The sequence below is a fragment of the Hyaena hyaena genome, unplaced genomic scaffold, assembly GCF_003009895.1.
Source record: "Hyaena hyaena isolate Hyena2069 unplaced genomic scaffold, ASM300989v1 scaffold_26, whole genome shotgun sequence".
NCBI lineage: Eukaryota > Metazoa > Chordata > Mammalia > Carnivora > Hyaenidae > Hyaena > Hyaena hyaena.
The window spans coordinates 1,377,162-1,391,670 of record NW_024080658.1 but is presented as its reverse complement, the minus strand read 5'-3'; the positions used below and the strand labels follow the sequence as shown (position 1 = coordinate 1,391,670).

At 42.1% G+C, this 14,509-nt stretch overlaps 1 protein-coding gene across 1 annotated transcript in view; it reads left to right on the top strand.

The window, feature by feature from the left end:
* The window catches only part of COL14A1 (collagen type XIV alpha 1 chain), a 203,988-nt gene extending 193,744 nt beyond the window's left edge, over nt 1–10,244 (top strand). The window contains exons 45-47 of the mRNA XM_039227241.1: nt 5,881–5,958; nt 7,581–7,736; nt 9,397–10,244. Of these exons, the coding sequence (XP_039083172.1) occupies nt 5,881–5,958; nt 7,581–7,736; nt 9,397–9,476 (314 nt within the window). The 3' untranslated portion in view covers nt 9,477–10,244. The remainder of the gene's footprint in view (nt 1–5,880; nt 5,959–7,580; nt 7,737–9,396) is intronic.
* Nucleotides 10,245–14,509: the final 4,265 nt, after the last annotated feature.

The window sequence follows — 14,509 nt, the reverse complement described above, 5'->3', positions numbered from 1 at the left end:
TCTGCTCCTGGGAAGCTTCAGCCAATAGGAAGCATTGAGGAGGATTAGAGAGTTCAAAGAAGGGGAAAACCAGGATATTTCTCCCCTCACCCCACTGAAGTCCAGTGGGGTGATGACTTTTACATGGCTCTTGTCTCCACCAGAAGTCTCTCCCTCTGGTTCTAGATCCAATCAGAAGGCTCTAGGCTCTGGGCTCCAGTCATACTATTTCTTCCCATTGTCACTATGCTCCTAAAGGTGAGAGTGACTTCCTGCTCTTGCTAATTTATCAATTGCCTCATCATCTTTAATTGGCTGCTCAATCCTTCCATCACCCATGTAAACAAGTTGCTGCATTAAATTCTCTCTGCCTGAACCACCTAGAAGGCTTGATCTTTCCCTAAGTCCTGAATTATATAGTCATAGTAGATGGGCAGCTATTTTATATTTAAAAAAATACAATACGAAGCGCAACTCTTAGCAATGATTTGAAAAGTTTGTTTACATTTGAAACAATCATGTATTTTCCAACCTTGGCCTCCTCCACTGAGACCTTAGCCAAAACGTGGAGTCCCACATGCTGGTCTTGATCCCACAGGCCAAAAATGTAGCAATAGCAGACTCTGGAAAAGTGCACAAAATACTTAGTGAATTAAGTCCAATTAATCTGCCATCTTGTAGCTAGGTGCCTGTCCAGTGCCTTGCGTCTAGCAGGCATTCAAACGTATTTTGAATGGAAAACAGGCTGTGCTTGCCATTCATTGTCAGCATTTCCTAGGCAACAGACAATATAATAACATAACTGAAGCTTTGTCTCACAGTTTCTGTGACTTTTTGGTACAGTTACAATGAAAGCATTGCCCAGGCTTTGCATATGTGCCTGGGCATAGATCCTGGTTGTAGCTCAAAATGTCTGGGATCAAGAGAGTAACTGTGCTCCCTGGAGCAGCAGGAGACTCCAGCAGAGAGTGCTTGGTAGGGCTGCGGGGGCGGGGGGCGGGGGGAGACATGAGTACAGTCTCTTTATTCAGAGACCAGCGGGCCAAAGAAAATGGGAAGTAGGCAACCAAGGGCCTGATGCTGGGCATGCAGTCAGTGCGAGCAGGATAAATCCTCTAAATTCTAAATAATTTCAGTGCTGACTCTTGCTCAGAGCAGAGGGCAGGTATGGAAGCTAAGGGAAGTAAGCTGAGGAAGCGTGATAACCGCAGGGCTTATTCCAGAGCATGGGACCAGGAAGCTGTGCACACTGACTCAGCAGCCAGTTCAGGAAGCCTCACCTGCAGCGAACAGGGCAAGACTGCAGCCTGCTGTTTGGGGATGAAAAGGCAGGAGGGCAGTGGTTTGCGGTATAAGCTTCGGCACCAACCTGCCTGGCTTCAAATCTTGGCTCGGGTACTTATTAGGGCAGGTGTCACAGCCATCTCTTGTGTTAATAGTAGTGCCCGCCCTCCTGGTTCTTGTAGAGACTGAATGAGTTTATTCATGTCAAGCATCTAGCATTCAAAAATCTACCGAAGCGGGGCACCTGGGTGGCTCAGTCGGTTAAGCGTCCGACTTCGGCTCAGGTCGTGATCTCACGGTTCATGGGTTCGAGCCCCGCATCAGGTTCTGTGCTGACAGCTCAGAGCCTGGAGCCTGTTTCAGATGCTATGTCTCCTTCTTTCTCTGCCCCTCCCCCACTCATGCTCTGTCTTTCTCTGTCTCAAAAATAAATAAACTATAAAAAAAATAAATAAAGCCTGGCTTATCAGATAAACTGACTGGCCACATTTTTTGGATTGTCAAAGTCTGCCCTTGAATTTAGGATTTCATTCATTTATCCATTTGTTTGACACATTCTTTAATGCCTTAATATGTGCCTGGAACTAAGAATATAATGAAAAACTAAAATGAACAGGTCTCTGTCTTAGTAGACCAGTAATATATTGTAGGCTCAGTGTTAGGTTAGTGGTAAGGGAGAATCAGCTCTCCCTGAAATGGTTTCTAATGAGACTCTTAAAAAAGAATGAATATAACAAAGGTATCTCTCTAGGGGGGTGTTGCTAAGGCATGTGTAGGGCAAGAGGTATATGGGAACCCTATGCACTTTGCACTCAATATTGCTGTGAACCTGAAACCAACCTAAAAATAAATCAATTAAAATATTTTTAAAAGAAAGAACAAATGAGTGAATGAATAATAATTATCTCTCGAATTATCCTAAATATTTTTGGTGACTCAAAAAAAACTAAAGCAGGGGCGCCTGGGTGGCTCAGTCGGTTAAGCTTCCGACTTCGGCTCAGGTCATGATCTCATGATTCATGGGTTCGAACCCAGTGTCGGGCTCTGTGTTGACAGCTAGCTCAAAGCCTGGAGCCTGTTTCAGATTCTTTATCTCCCTCTCTCTCTGACCCTCCCCTGCTTATGCTGTCTCTCTCTGTCTCTCTGTGTCTCTCTCAGAAATAAATAAAACATTAAAAAAAAGAAAACTAAAGCTATCGTAATCTTATCTAAGTCATATTTTTGATAAGCTAGGTCTTCATTCATATCAGCTGCGCTCAGTTTTTAGAAATGGCAGAAACTTAAGCTTAATTGTAGTCAATTATATTCATCTTTAAGAAGCAGCAGCAGTGAATACTGTCACACAAAGCACTTGTTAGAAAAGTCTTTGTTCCTGGAAGCCAGACATGTAAGCTCCAGCGTAAGCAAATTTGTTGATCCTTTGGAGGTCATGCTTGCTTGTAAGAGTCGGCTACACGTTGGCGTAGATACTGTCATTTGGTTAGTATTTACTGGGCCACCTACTCTGTGTAAGGTTCTGCTTGGATCTGACACTAATAGTAAATAAGGCACAATCCCTGCAGTCACCAGGCTCCTTGTCTCAGGCTAGATGAACATGGGAACAGGCAATGCAATGAGGTCGGTGCCAGAGAAGGCAGGGACAGCATGGAAGCAGAGACGTTATTCATTCATACATTCGTTCACTCAGTATCCCTAAGTTCCATACAATGTGGAAGGTGCTCCTGCAGTGTCAGGGATATGGCCATGAATCAGACAGATAATCCATGCCATCTGGAATCCACTGTGCCTTTGCTCGTTATGGTTGCAGAGAAGCCTTGAGTTGGGTCGTGAAGAATGAGAAGTATTTAGGAAGACAGCCAATGTGTAAAGGGTATTCCAGAAGGAGGGGGCATCCTGTGCACTCGGGAGTCCCCATGCCCTTTGAGGAGAGGATGCGGGCACTTGGCTCTGGTGACTCCACCTCAATGCCAAGAGGCTCTGCCTTCGGTCCTCATAAGAGATTGATGAGGGAAGTCCTGATCATAGGTGATGACTGCATTTTGTCTATGAAGAAGGACAAGCTGACATTTTAGGACATTTGATTTCTTTCCTTTTTATCATGCATGGCTTATAAGGCTTATCAAAAGGATATGCAGATCTATTTTTAGAGATCTGAGGTCTCTAAGCTTAGTCTTTAATTTCTATCCTCATCTTAGGTACTTAATTATTTATTTTTAACATGATTTTTCATTCCAAGAAAAACACTTGCAGCCAATTTTATTTGTCATGGACGTGAATATTCCTTTAGTCTCACAACCATAAGTGAATAAATACATGGACAGATATTAATATATTAGCCTACATGTAGTTGGAACATATCTTCACTTCAAGGATAATAAAATCTACAATTCTCTGTTCATGTAATTATATCCTTAGAATTTTTTCAAGACATTTTGAGAGGCTGGAATACATTTGTGAGACTTCCTCTCTTACCTTGATTTATAGTACAGATAGTATCAAATGCTACTTGTTTTTCTCTTCATAACTAGAAAATTAAAACAACTAGACTTTCTGCTCCCCAATCTTCCCCACCTTTCGCTTTTGTAATGAAGAAGCAAAGGATAAATCAAGAAACTCTTACCGGAGAGTCACTCCTGAGAACAGTTTCCTGGATGTGCTGTTCAGCCTCATCAACTGCCTCTCCTACTTTGGAGAATCATTAAGAAGCCATGTTGTTAATGTTGATCCTTGAGTACCGTAAGGTCATGGGAGGCCTCTGAGTCACCACACACTTAATCATGAGCAGCCTGCCATTAGTCATCTGTGTATGTGTTCTGATTCTTGAAAAATTAGTGGTTCCCTGTGGGGAAAGTGACTCTCATTCTAACAGAAGAAGAGGCGGTTTCTGCTCAATTCCCAGAAGCACTTTAGGACACATTTGCATCTGAGAGAACACCTACCAGCTAAAATGTACTTCTTCCAATTAGCAACTAAACTACGAGCTAAACTTGTAGCTAATTGGGTAATATCCAGTAGATCGTTTTCTGTCTGAATAACTTTATAGCAGCTGAGCATTACGTGCTGGTTAGTCTGAGTATGCTCTGTGCTTTTTGAACTCAGATGAAACTGTATTTTTACTTTTTAGAAATTAACCATCTTCCTTATGGCTTCCTAAGAGAAGAGTCAGACCCAAAACAAGAGGTCATCACAGGCTCAGTGGTCAGTGTCATACTCTCTCCCTGCTGGTCTCCCATGAGCTCAGAAAATACCACTGGGGCCACGTGCAATAGTCATGGGTGTTGGGTAAGTGTAGCAGTGGGTGGAGGAGCCCTGATGACCACTAACAAGGAAGGAGCACTTGTAAAAAATGCCAGGTATACCTTGACCCCAAAAGGTGATCCCAAGGAGCATAGCAGACACCAAAGCTTCAAATCAAGGGACAGTCATTATGTGTGTTGTATAGAAAAACCTGTTAGTTGCTCACTGATCTTTCTCTTTCTCTTTTTATTGCCAACTATTCCCAGAGCATGTACTACATGAACGCCTTTCTTTCTGGAAGTTATAAACCAAGATGTTAAAAGTGATTATTTTCAAGGGCTGAAGTCCTTGCTTGTGGTGCCTCTTAATTTGTCTACAGTGACTATGCATCACCTTTGGTAAAAGGGAAAAGTTATTTGTAATTTTAAACATTCTAAACCACTTGCATGCCTGCCACCTATCAAATTGGTTATTGTCATTTGTTTATGTTTCCTTCTAGGCTTTGCCAATTCACACATAATTTCTTCATAAGTGTAATTACATACAGATGCAATTCTGCATTCTGCTACTTCAAAGCATTGTTGTACATGAAAAACAGACACCAGAGACCTTCTGTGATGTGAGCCGGGGTAACCCGGCCCTCATCTGATGCAACTCTCTCTCTCGGACTGGTGGCCCTTAATACGGCCTGTTCCCACCTGTCCAGCAACCTTGTGATAGAAGCTTTTGGGATGATGAGGTGTCAAAGTGTATGTTTCTTTGTTTTTTGCCTGTGAAAATGTATAGTTTTGTTAATAGCACTGTAAATTATTTGGAATAAGGAGTCTGCTCAGTGGAAAAGAGACATGAATAGGTTTAGATTTTTATGGGGCTGAATCAGCCAAATCAAACACAGGCTTTCCTGAAGCTTCCAAGTTTTTAATGGAAACTCGCGCTCTTCAGAACTTTGCTGCCTAATTATAATTCATGCCTTTTGCAGATACATTACAGAGTGGACCAAAAGGAAAATGTTAGACATGTTCACTTGTGATTTCTATTGTGTTACTGTGGAGTGCCAACTGCATACGTTGAATGGGCTGGTGCGTGCAAAGACATGGGCCGGTTCCTGGCCAGCTGAACCACGTCAGTAGGAAGGAGGGAAATAAACTTGCAGTACTGCAAATACGGACAGCACGCTCAGCCACAGAACCAGGCTCCCCTCTGTGACTGTACACAGTTCAGTGTCAGAATTCAATCCAAAAGTTCCCTGGAAGCCATCGCCCCCAACCAACCCACACCGTTATCTTTAACAGAGAGGTAATTTTGAAGCCTGGAGACATGGAACTACCTAGATTTTATCTTAAGGACTTTTTCCTCTTTTCTTTATTTCCTTCTAAACAGGTCTAACTGGTATCAAAGGAGAAAAAGGAAACCCAGGCGTTGGAACCCAAGGTCCAAGAGGCCCCCCTGGCCCAGCAGGTAAATCTCCCTACCAACAGGAAGCTGCAAGATGAATACCCTAAATCTTTATATTTCACTTGACATCACAGGTGAATAAAATGGCCACCTGTTACATCCTTGTATCTAACTGGAATGGCTGTATTTCTCATTCAATGTTTTAGAAGGCCAGTTTGTTAAGTGATGATTCTCCCAGAAGCTTAGAGCATATTCTGGGATCCTATTGGCTTCATGAGTTAAGCTATGCTAGGCTATGCTGAAGTAACAAATCAATCCCAAATGCTGAGTAGATTGACATAATAAAGGTTTATTTCACACACACCCCAAAGTTTGAGGTGGGTAGGGTGGCTTTCCCCCATTTTGGAACAAAAGACCTTGAGGAGAGAGATAAGGAGGCACATCAGCCTTCACCTTCTTAAATGGAGAGTGACATATGTCACAGCCATGCTGGACCTAGCCATACTCTCAGCTGAACTACACGGAAGGCTCCAAATATAGAGGAACACCCGGGTATTTGATGAACACTCAGAGTTTCTGCCACCGTGGCATCCTTACTGAATGAGTTTTGAGTAAGTTTTGTGTACATTACTGGGTGCTTTTAGAGTGGCCTTTAGAGTATCATCCTCATTATTGGGATTCCAAGTCTGCAGTTCGATCGGACATTTGTAATTCAGTTTTAGCCTCATTGAATCAAATGCTCTACTGACTTTTCTTTCCAATCTAATGATGATTTTGGAAAGTACTTTTTCTAGGAGGTATTCCCAGTGGAATAGATTGAGCATAAGTGCTCCTAGCATTGGAGCCTGTGTGAGAAGCTGATCTAGCGTCATGTGTTCTGCAAAAACAATGCTTGGCGAATGTTGACTGAATGGAACTGAATGTATCTAAGAGGTGCAGCACTTTTCAAATATAAGGTGATACTTGTTCCTACTTTTCACTTAGGTTTTGGTTGAAAGAAAGTCATTTTTGTTTGAAGAATGCCTTTAAAGCACTACTGGAGTCCAGGTCTAAAAGCCGACATACAAACGAACAAAAACACCCAGCTCAATACAGTTCCTAACATGAGAAAATTTTGAATCTCCCTCTCATTTTCACTCAATCTAAGTTCTCAGTTGATATAAGGTAGCCTAAAGAAATGTTGGATTAGTATTTTAGGTCCGGTTTCAGACTTTTCCTTTTTCTCTTGCGGGATAATTTCTTTCCCACTCAGGCTAATTTATTTCAATTATCTGGGGCCATAAAGCAGTATAGATTGCGAGGCTGAGATTGAGTGTGTTTGTGTGTGTGGGTGTGTGCACGCTGGATTCACAAAGAACTGCACTGAGAAACACGAGCTCTATAACGAAAACCAGGTTGAGAGCGGTATGTTCCTTTCCCTTAATATCCAAGAGGTGATAGAAAAGAATACATTCTGCTTTCCAGTTTCCTGAGCTCATTGAAAGCACTGACCTCCAGGAGAATGTGTGATTACAGTATGATCCAGTTTAGGAATAAAAACACAATGAGCAGGGAGAGACAGATTATCCTAATTGTTAAAATGGGTGAAGTGGCTTCTTTTAAGAGTCAGTTAACTTCTTGGTTGTCTCAAAACTCACTCTGTGACAGTAGAAGACCAACTGCTTTCATTTGTCGGTGCTTCTTAGGACCTTCGGGGGAGAGTCGGCCAGGAAGCCCTGGGCCCCCCGGCTCTCCTGGGCCCAGGGGTCCGCCTGGTCACCTGGGGGTGCCTGGACCGCAAGGTCCTTCTGGCCAGCCTGGATATTGCGACCCCTCTTCATGTTCTGCCTATGGGGTAGGAGGTAAGTGCCGGCCACTCATGGGCTCATGGGCTTTGAGCAATGTTTTGCTGTTGTGAGAACTATAATGACGAGGGTACAATGAAAAGTAGTTTAATTATGGGAGGGAGGCAGAAGCTGAATGCTTCACTACCTTAAATTATGCAGAGACATCTTCTATAAAGTGCTAATGACTCTAGAGGCTACCCCTTTAAAAACCGTAAGAGGAAAATGAAAATAACATTGTATGTAAACCTTTCTTGTTTACCAACGGCAATCCACGCCTACTTGACTTCCAGACCTGACCTCGTGTTTGGTCGCTGGGGGGCATGTCTGAACTTTCTTTGGGTGCCCTAACTCTGCGTTACTGCTGTGGTGTGGTCATGATGCCCGGTAAATTTTTTTGCTCTTGTTTTGGATAAACCTCCAACTTAGAACTTCTCCCTAGTGAGGAGGGCCCCCTAGATTCTTTTGGGTGACATTCTGTCCACCACATACAAGTTAGGTGATCAAAAATAGCTTTAAGAAGAAACGAGTGGCCATGCTGTCCTTGCCTCATTACTAACGACTGGACTGAGACTCTGAAAGATCGTGCTTCCTAAACACATCTGCAGCCTGCATGTTGGCGAGTTGTGCAATGGGACATTTTCTGACATAGTCACACTTGGAAGCATCAAGAGAGATGTTCACAGACTGCTTTGGGGCAATAAACTTATTAGTCAAAGAATTTTAAGTTTTCTGCTTTAGGAGAAATTTAACCTTATTTGCCAGAGGAACTGGTCAGAGTTTTGCTGATGTGTTTTTCTCTGTTCATCTCTTCCCTCTCTGTTCTCTCAAACCTCCCTGTCCCTCGTTAAGATCTGATCCCTTACAATGATTACCAGCACTGAAGTGGATGCCTTCCACTCTGATTACTTTGGCCTGGGCAATTGGCTATGGATACAGAACTGTCCTGTTGACCACCAGCACCCAGCCCCCGCCCCTAACAATGGGCACCCTGCTTCCCTGCCTCACCTGCTTTCCTCCCTGCCCACTGTCACATCTCTTGCCCTCCCTGCTCCAAACACGTACACTGAGAATACTGGAACTTAACTGAATCCCCTGGGTCAACCGTCATAGAAACTGACTGCTCTGTATCAGCCTGGCTATAGGTATATGGTTGTGTACCAAGGATTTATCCCTAACTTTTCTATATGAAGGCTCAGTAATCATTGTTGAAGTGTGCCTTCTCCTCTTTCCTGGCCCCACGCAAGATTGATGGGCATCTTCCTCTCTGACCACCCTACTCTCCATTCCCCTCTGACCCTCTCCCTTCCCGACTGTCCCCTGGTGATGGGTTTCTAACATGAGATCGGTTTTTGTAAAATTTATTTTTCTGTTATAATTCTGCTGAGATTCAGGGTTCCTTTTGTAAATAAAACACATAATATTTAAGCAGTTGGCTGTGATTCTAGTTTTCTAACAATTTCTGCCATGTATCTGTCCCTTCCTTGACTAACCCTCTGAAACTTCCTGGGGAAGGCGCAAGCGCGTGGTGGGGAAAGGTAGCTACTGCTTTCTACCCAAGCAGGATATCTCTGTAGTTCAGAGACCAAATCTGTCTCATACGGACCCACATGAGGAGAGAATATCAATTTATGGTTCCTGGGTCCTATCAAGTCCCCACCCCACTCTTCCTCTCTAGCTCCTCATCCCGATCAACCAGAATTTACTCCTGTCCAAGACGAGCTGGAAGCCTTGGAACTGTGGGGCTCGGGGATCTGAGAGCCTCCAGAGAATTATGAAGACCAACTATAAGGACTCTCAGAGAAACTTATTCAAGAAGAATGTCGTGATGTGGTTTGTATGCTACCTTTTGGGTGCTCGTTTCATCACCCCGAATCTCCTTGGATGCTGTTAATATTGTCATCATTAACAAAAAATTACATTTAAAAACCCTTTATCTATGATACCACAGGATTTATTTCCCTCTATTATTTTAATGGCATGCTCGATGATTTGTTTTTCCAGAGAAGAGTCCTCAAAGAAAGATTGGCAAAAAAAAAAAAAAAAAAAAAAAGTGAACTCTGGAATCTTTTCTGTGTTAGATGATCTCAAGTCCTAAAATGTATCAAGACAGCTATGATTGTATTCAGATGAAACAGAATAAAAATTTAAAGAGATTCAAAAATTATGCTCTATCTCCGATAGCTAGCTAAAAAGAGAAAGGGATATTATTGGAGAAACTACCTCTTGATTAACTGACATGCCCGCCTCTGAGTTCACTTGGTAACTTGTTTCACTGGGATGTAAGAATATAGATTAGAATATAACCTTTCTGAATTTGGTAACTTTAAAAATAGCTTTAGTTTTTCAGTGGTTTGACGTGCAGAATAATGACTTGCCACCAGACCTAGTTCAAAGAGCCCCAATTTTGATGAACAGTTTATCCAGCACTATTCCAAGGCTTGCCCTCTTTATCTACATGGATGACTTTGTACATGCAATAAGGTTTTGCAAACCCATTTCCATTCTCTTTTATAAGCAAATAAAATTTTAAAACAACATATGTGGGTTCTTTTTACTGCATTTCTAAATATCACCTTAAACTTTTAGTAGTCTTAGCTGAGTTTTAACCAGAAAAACAACAGTTGGCTTCCTTTAGACAGGCGTTCAAATTTTCATTCCTTCATTCCTTCATTCCTTCATTCATTCTGAGGGTAGTTTGAAGCTTAACAGAAGAAGCCGTTGACTTGGGCCTAAGAGACTGGTAGACTTTTATCATTGGTTTAAAATCCACCAGAAGATTCAAGGCTGGTGCTAAATAAATATTTACCAATAGTTGACTGAAGAGTGTCTTTCTTCTGATACTAAGAAGAGTCTGAAGAACTCTAGAAAGGAAGAAGGGACATGAGGTTGAATCTAACAGACTTAACACCTAAACCATACTGTGTCTTTTGCTCACAAAGGAAAAATCTAGATATTTGAGAAATATTTGGGTTCTATTACCTGCTCGTTGAAAGTAAAATGAAAGAGAATCATAAGCTTAGCATGTGCTCCTTTTCCAGTAGCATCTACCTAGTAACAGCTAATTTTAAAAGGTAGAGGTGGGGTCATTTATAACCAGAAGTTGGATTCCTCCAAGATCACTGAGGTCTTCTGAACTTTGGTTTCCCTCACCAAACAGATCTGATCCAAGAGCTTTCCAGCCGAAGTCTTCAAAGGTCTGTTTATGTGCCTTTGGGGATCCAGGCAAAGAAGTTTTTGGTGCCTTTGCAGGAAATGAAAGAAGACAGTGAGCAGATAACCAACAGCTGTTCCCTTTCAGTTAAGGCGAATCATTCCACATGTAAGTAGCATGGACGAGGGAGAAAGGTTGCACAAGAGCAATCAGGATGACTTGACCCAGGATCACCTAAGAGAACTCCTCCTTAGATGACTAGGATGTGTCATTAGTTATGTCATACTTTTGTATCAGATTCCTTAGTCTTTTAACAGATGAGTAGAGAGAAGAATACTCTGTGTGTTCGGCCCTTAGAAATGCGTAGTCCAGTATCGTGTCACTAAGAAGACTCTCCAATTCTCTTATAAACGGTGAAGTATAAGCCACTGGCAGTTCTATTCCATTCAAATCATTAATGAGTTGTGCAGATACACTTGGCTTTGATTTTGCTTGATGGTCTAAATTTGTTTATTTAGGCTACAGGAAAGTTTCATTAGTTTGGAAGGTGTCCCAGTATATCAGATTTCTATTGAGTGAAATGTTCAAAATAAAAGGTGTAATTCAGATTCAGAACTTTTATGTTTACAGTACATTGCCTTGTTAAAAGATGATTTAGAATAACATTACATTTTTTCTTAATGTTTATTTGTTTTTGAGAGAGAGAGAGAGACAGACAGAGCACAAGTGGGCGAGTGGCAGAGAGCGATGGAGACACAGAATCCAAATCAGGCTCCAGACTCTAACCTGTCAGCATAGAGCCCAACATGGGGTTCGAACTCACCAACCGTGAGATCAGGACCTGAGCTGAAGTCGGGTACTTAACTGACTGAGCCACCCAGGTGCCCCTGGGATTGCATTTTTTAAATGTTTTACTTATTTATTTTTGAGAGAGAGTGAGAGAGCGAGTGAGAGAGAACAGGGGAGAGGCAGAGAGAGAAGGAGAGAAAGAGAATCCCAAGCAGCCTCTGCACTGCCAGTACAGAACCCGTGTGGGGCTATAACTCATGAAACCGAGATCATGACCTAAGCTGAAACCAAGAGCTGGATGCTCGACCAACCGAGCCACCCAGACACCCCTTGAATTGCATATTTATTGACTAACCTATTTTGGCAGGAATATATTTGTACCTTAATTAATAGTTTATATCATTTCTGAAAGTAATAAAGCATCTTTTCGTATACAGAAGAATATCACTTTTCAGAATTTTTATCACTTTTGTTAGAAACTCTCAATTTCTTTTGGAAATAATCATTTTAAGGTAATATTTTGTATTCAGCAAATATGCGATTGAATTCCAGGACAGCTCTCCCTTTTTCATTCCTAGCTCTTCTGCCCCACTCCGTCTTCCCATAACCAGTCCTGCCACGTACCAGGAACTGTTCTAGTTCTTAGGATAAACATATGAATGAGAGAGATGTGGGCTTGTTTTCATGGACCTTCCTCTCTAGTGCTCGAGAAAGATGAGAAATGAGTGAATAAACGAGCAAAATTTCTCTCAAATTGTGATGAATAGTTAAAAAGACCCAGGGAAAATGCTGAGAAAGGAATACGGCGAGAATGTAAAAGAGCATTTGCTTTCACTTGGGTGAACAGAGATGGCCTCCCTGAGGGGCTGAGATTTCAGTGGAGACATGAAGATAAAAAAAGATGTGGGAGGAGGATTCAGGGCCAGAAGTTGTCAAAGACAAAGGCCCTTTGTCAGGAAGGTGCTTGTTCATGTTCAAAGAGCTAAGAGGCCAGTATGGCAGGAGCGTAAACAAGCTAAGGCTGGAGACCAGAGCAATTTAGGCAGGGTGCCACTTAGTGATTTCGATTTTATTTTAAACTCCATGAGAAACAATTGATGGCACTTTGGGGATGAGCACTGAGTGTTATGTAGAAACTAATTTGACAATAAACTATTTGTAAAAAAAAAAAAAAGAAACAATCGATGGGTTTCAATAGAGGAGTGACATGATCAGGTGCATGTTTTAGGTTAGTGAAGGGAAAATTGCTCTTTCATTGAAGCACCTTGCTGAGCTTTTCTAAAGCTGTCACTGAGCTGTTACTCTAGGCCAGGCCTACTCCACGGGCTTTAAAGTTGAACCAGTGAGGTTGGGTGTTGGGCAATACTATGCTGTGGTAAGAACAATTCCTAACGTCTCAAGAGCTTAACACAATATGCATCTATTTCTTGGTTACACCAGAGAGCAGGGAAATGGTCCTTCGTGTCTCAGCTCATTGTTCCACATGGCTTCTGCCTTAGACACTTCCATACCAACGTGCATGTCCATGATTGCCATGAGAAGAGAAGAGAGGCCGTGGAGAATCATCTGCCCAGCTTTCTCCAGAAGTGACATGTGTTACTTCCACTCACATTTTTTGGTCTATGTAAATCACTTGAGCCCATTTCACTTCATAGGGGTGGAGAAGAACTCTCTTCCCACATGCTAGGAAGGTGAAGAGAGCCAGAAATATTGCTGAGAAACAAGAAAAGCTGTCACTTAGGTTTTAATTCATTTGGTCATCACAGCAATGCAAGAGCTAGTTCACTATTATATGAATTGTCCTGGCGAAGAGACAGAAGCACAGAAAATTTAAGTTACCTGCCCGAGAACACACAGCTGGAAATCAAATGTAGGCATTCTGACTCCAGATATCTACTCTTAACCTCTAGGTTACTCTGCCTCACACATTGGTAATTCTTAACATTTTAATGGCACAAAGGAGTAGAGATAGGGCTTATTCAAGTACAGATGCCTGGACCCTGAGGGACCCCCAAAGATTCTACTTCAAGTGTCTGGGTTGGAAACTCTGCATTTTTTGTTTTAAATGAGCACCTCAGGTGGATCAATGGACTACAGTTTGAGAAACACTATCTTCAGATCATTCTGGTTGCATAGTTGAGAATGGATTGGAGGGGTTTGTAGTAGAGAAGGGAACATAATAACACCATTGTCATGGTCTAATGAAAGCTTGTGGAGGATTGAACCAAGATGGTGGAATTGACAGGACTCATTAGAAATGAAGACAAGGAGAGGAACATAAGCAGGACAATCCCGGTTTCTGGCATAAGAACTGGGGAATGGAGATACGCATATCCCTCTGGGAATCACAGCGTTAGAACAGGGGCGTAGAAGAGTTCAGTTTAGGAGAGTGTGAGGTGCTATGTAGGTGATTTGGAGCTTTGGAGAATAATCAGGGCTAGAGACATAAATTTAAGAGTCATATGCATTAGGTAGCATTTAAAGGCTACAGGAATGAATGAGATCACCTGGAGAGTTTCCTGCTTCCTACTCTCCCTCTTTCATTTTTGTTTCCATAGATTCTTCAACCTGTTTTTTCCTATTCTATTTTAAATTGTTCTCTTCCAGCCAAAGAGTCTCCAAACTATAGCCACAAGGAACTAGTTGCAAAACTCTTGATGCTTGCTTTCTCTTGTTTATCTTTAACATGATTTTTTTTTTTCCTACTTGGAAAGCCCTTCTTTTCTGCCTCACCTCAGTTTAAATGACTTCCTTATCTTTATACTTAACCTTCAAAACTCAGCCAGGCTCCTCTTCCTGTTTGAAGTCTTCCCTGAAACCCACCATGACCACCTGGACAACCTTGACA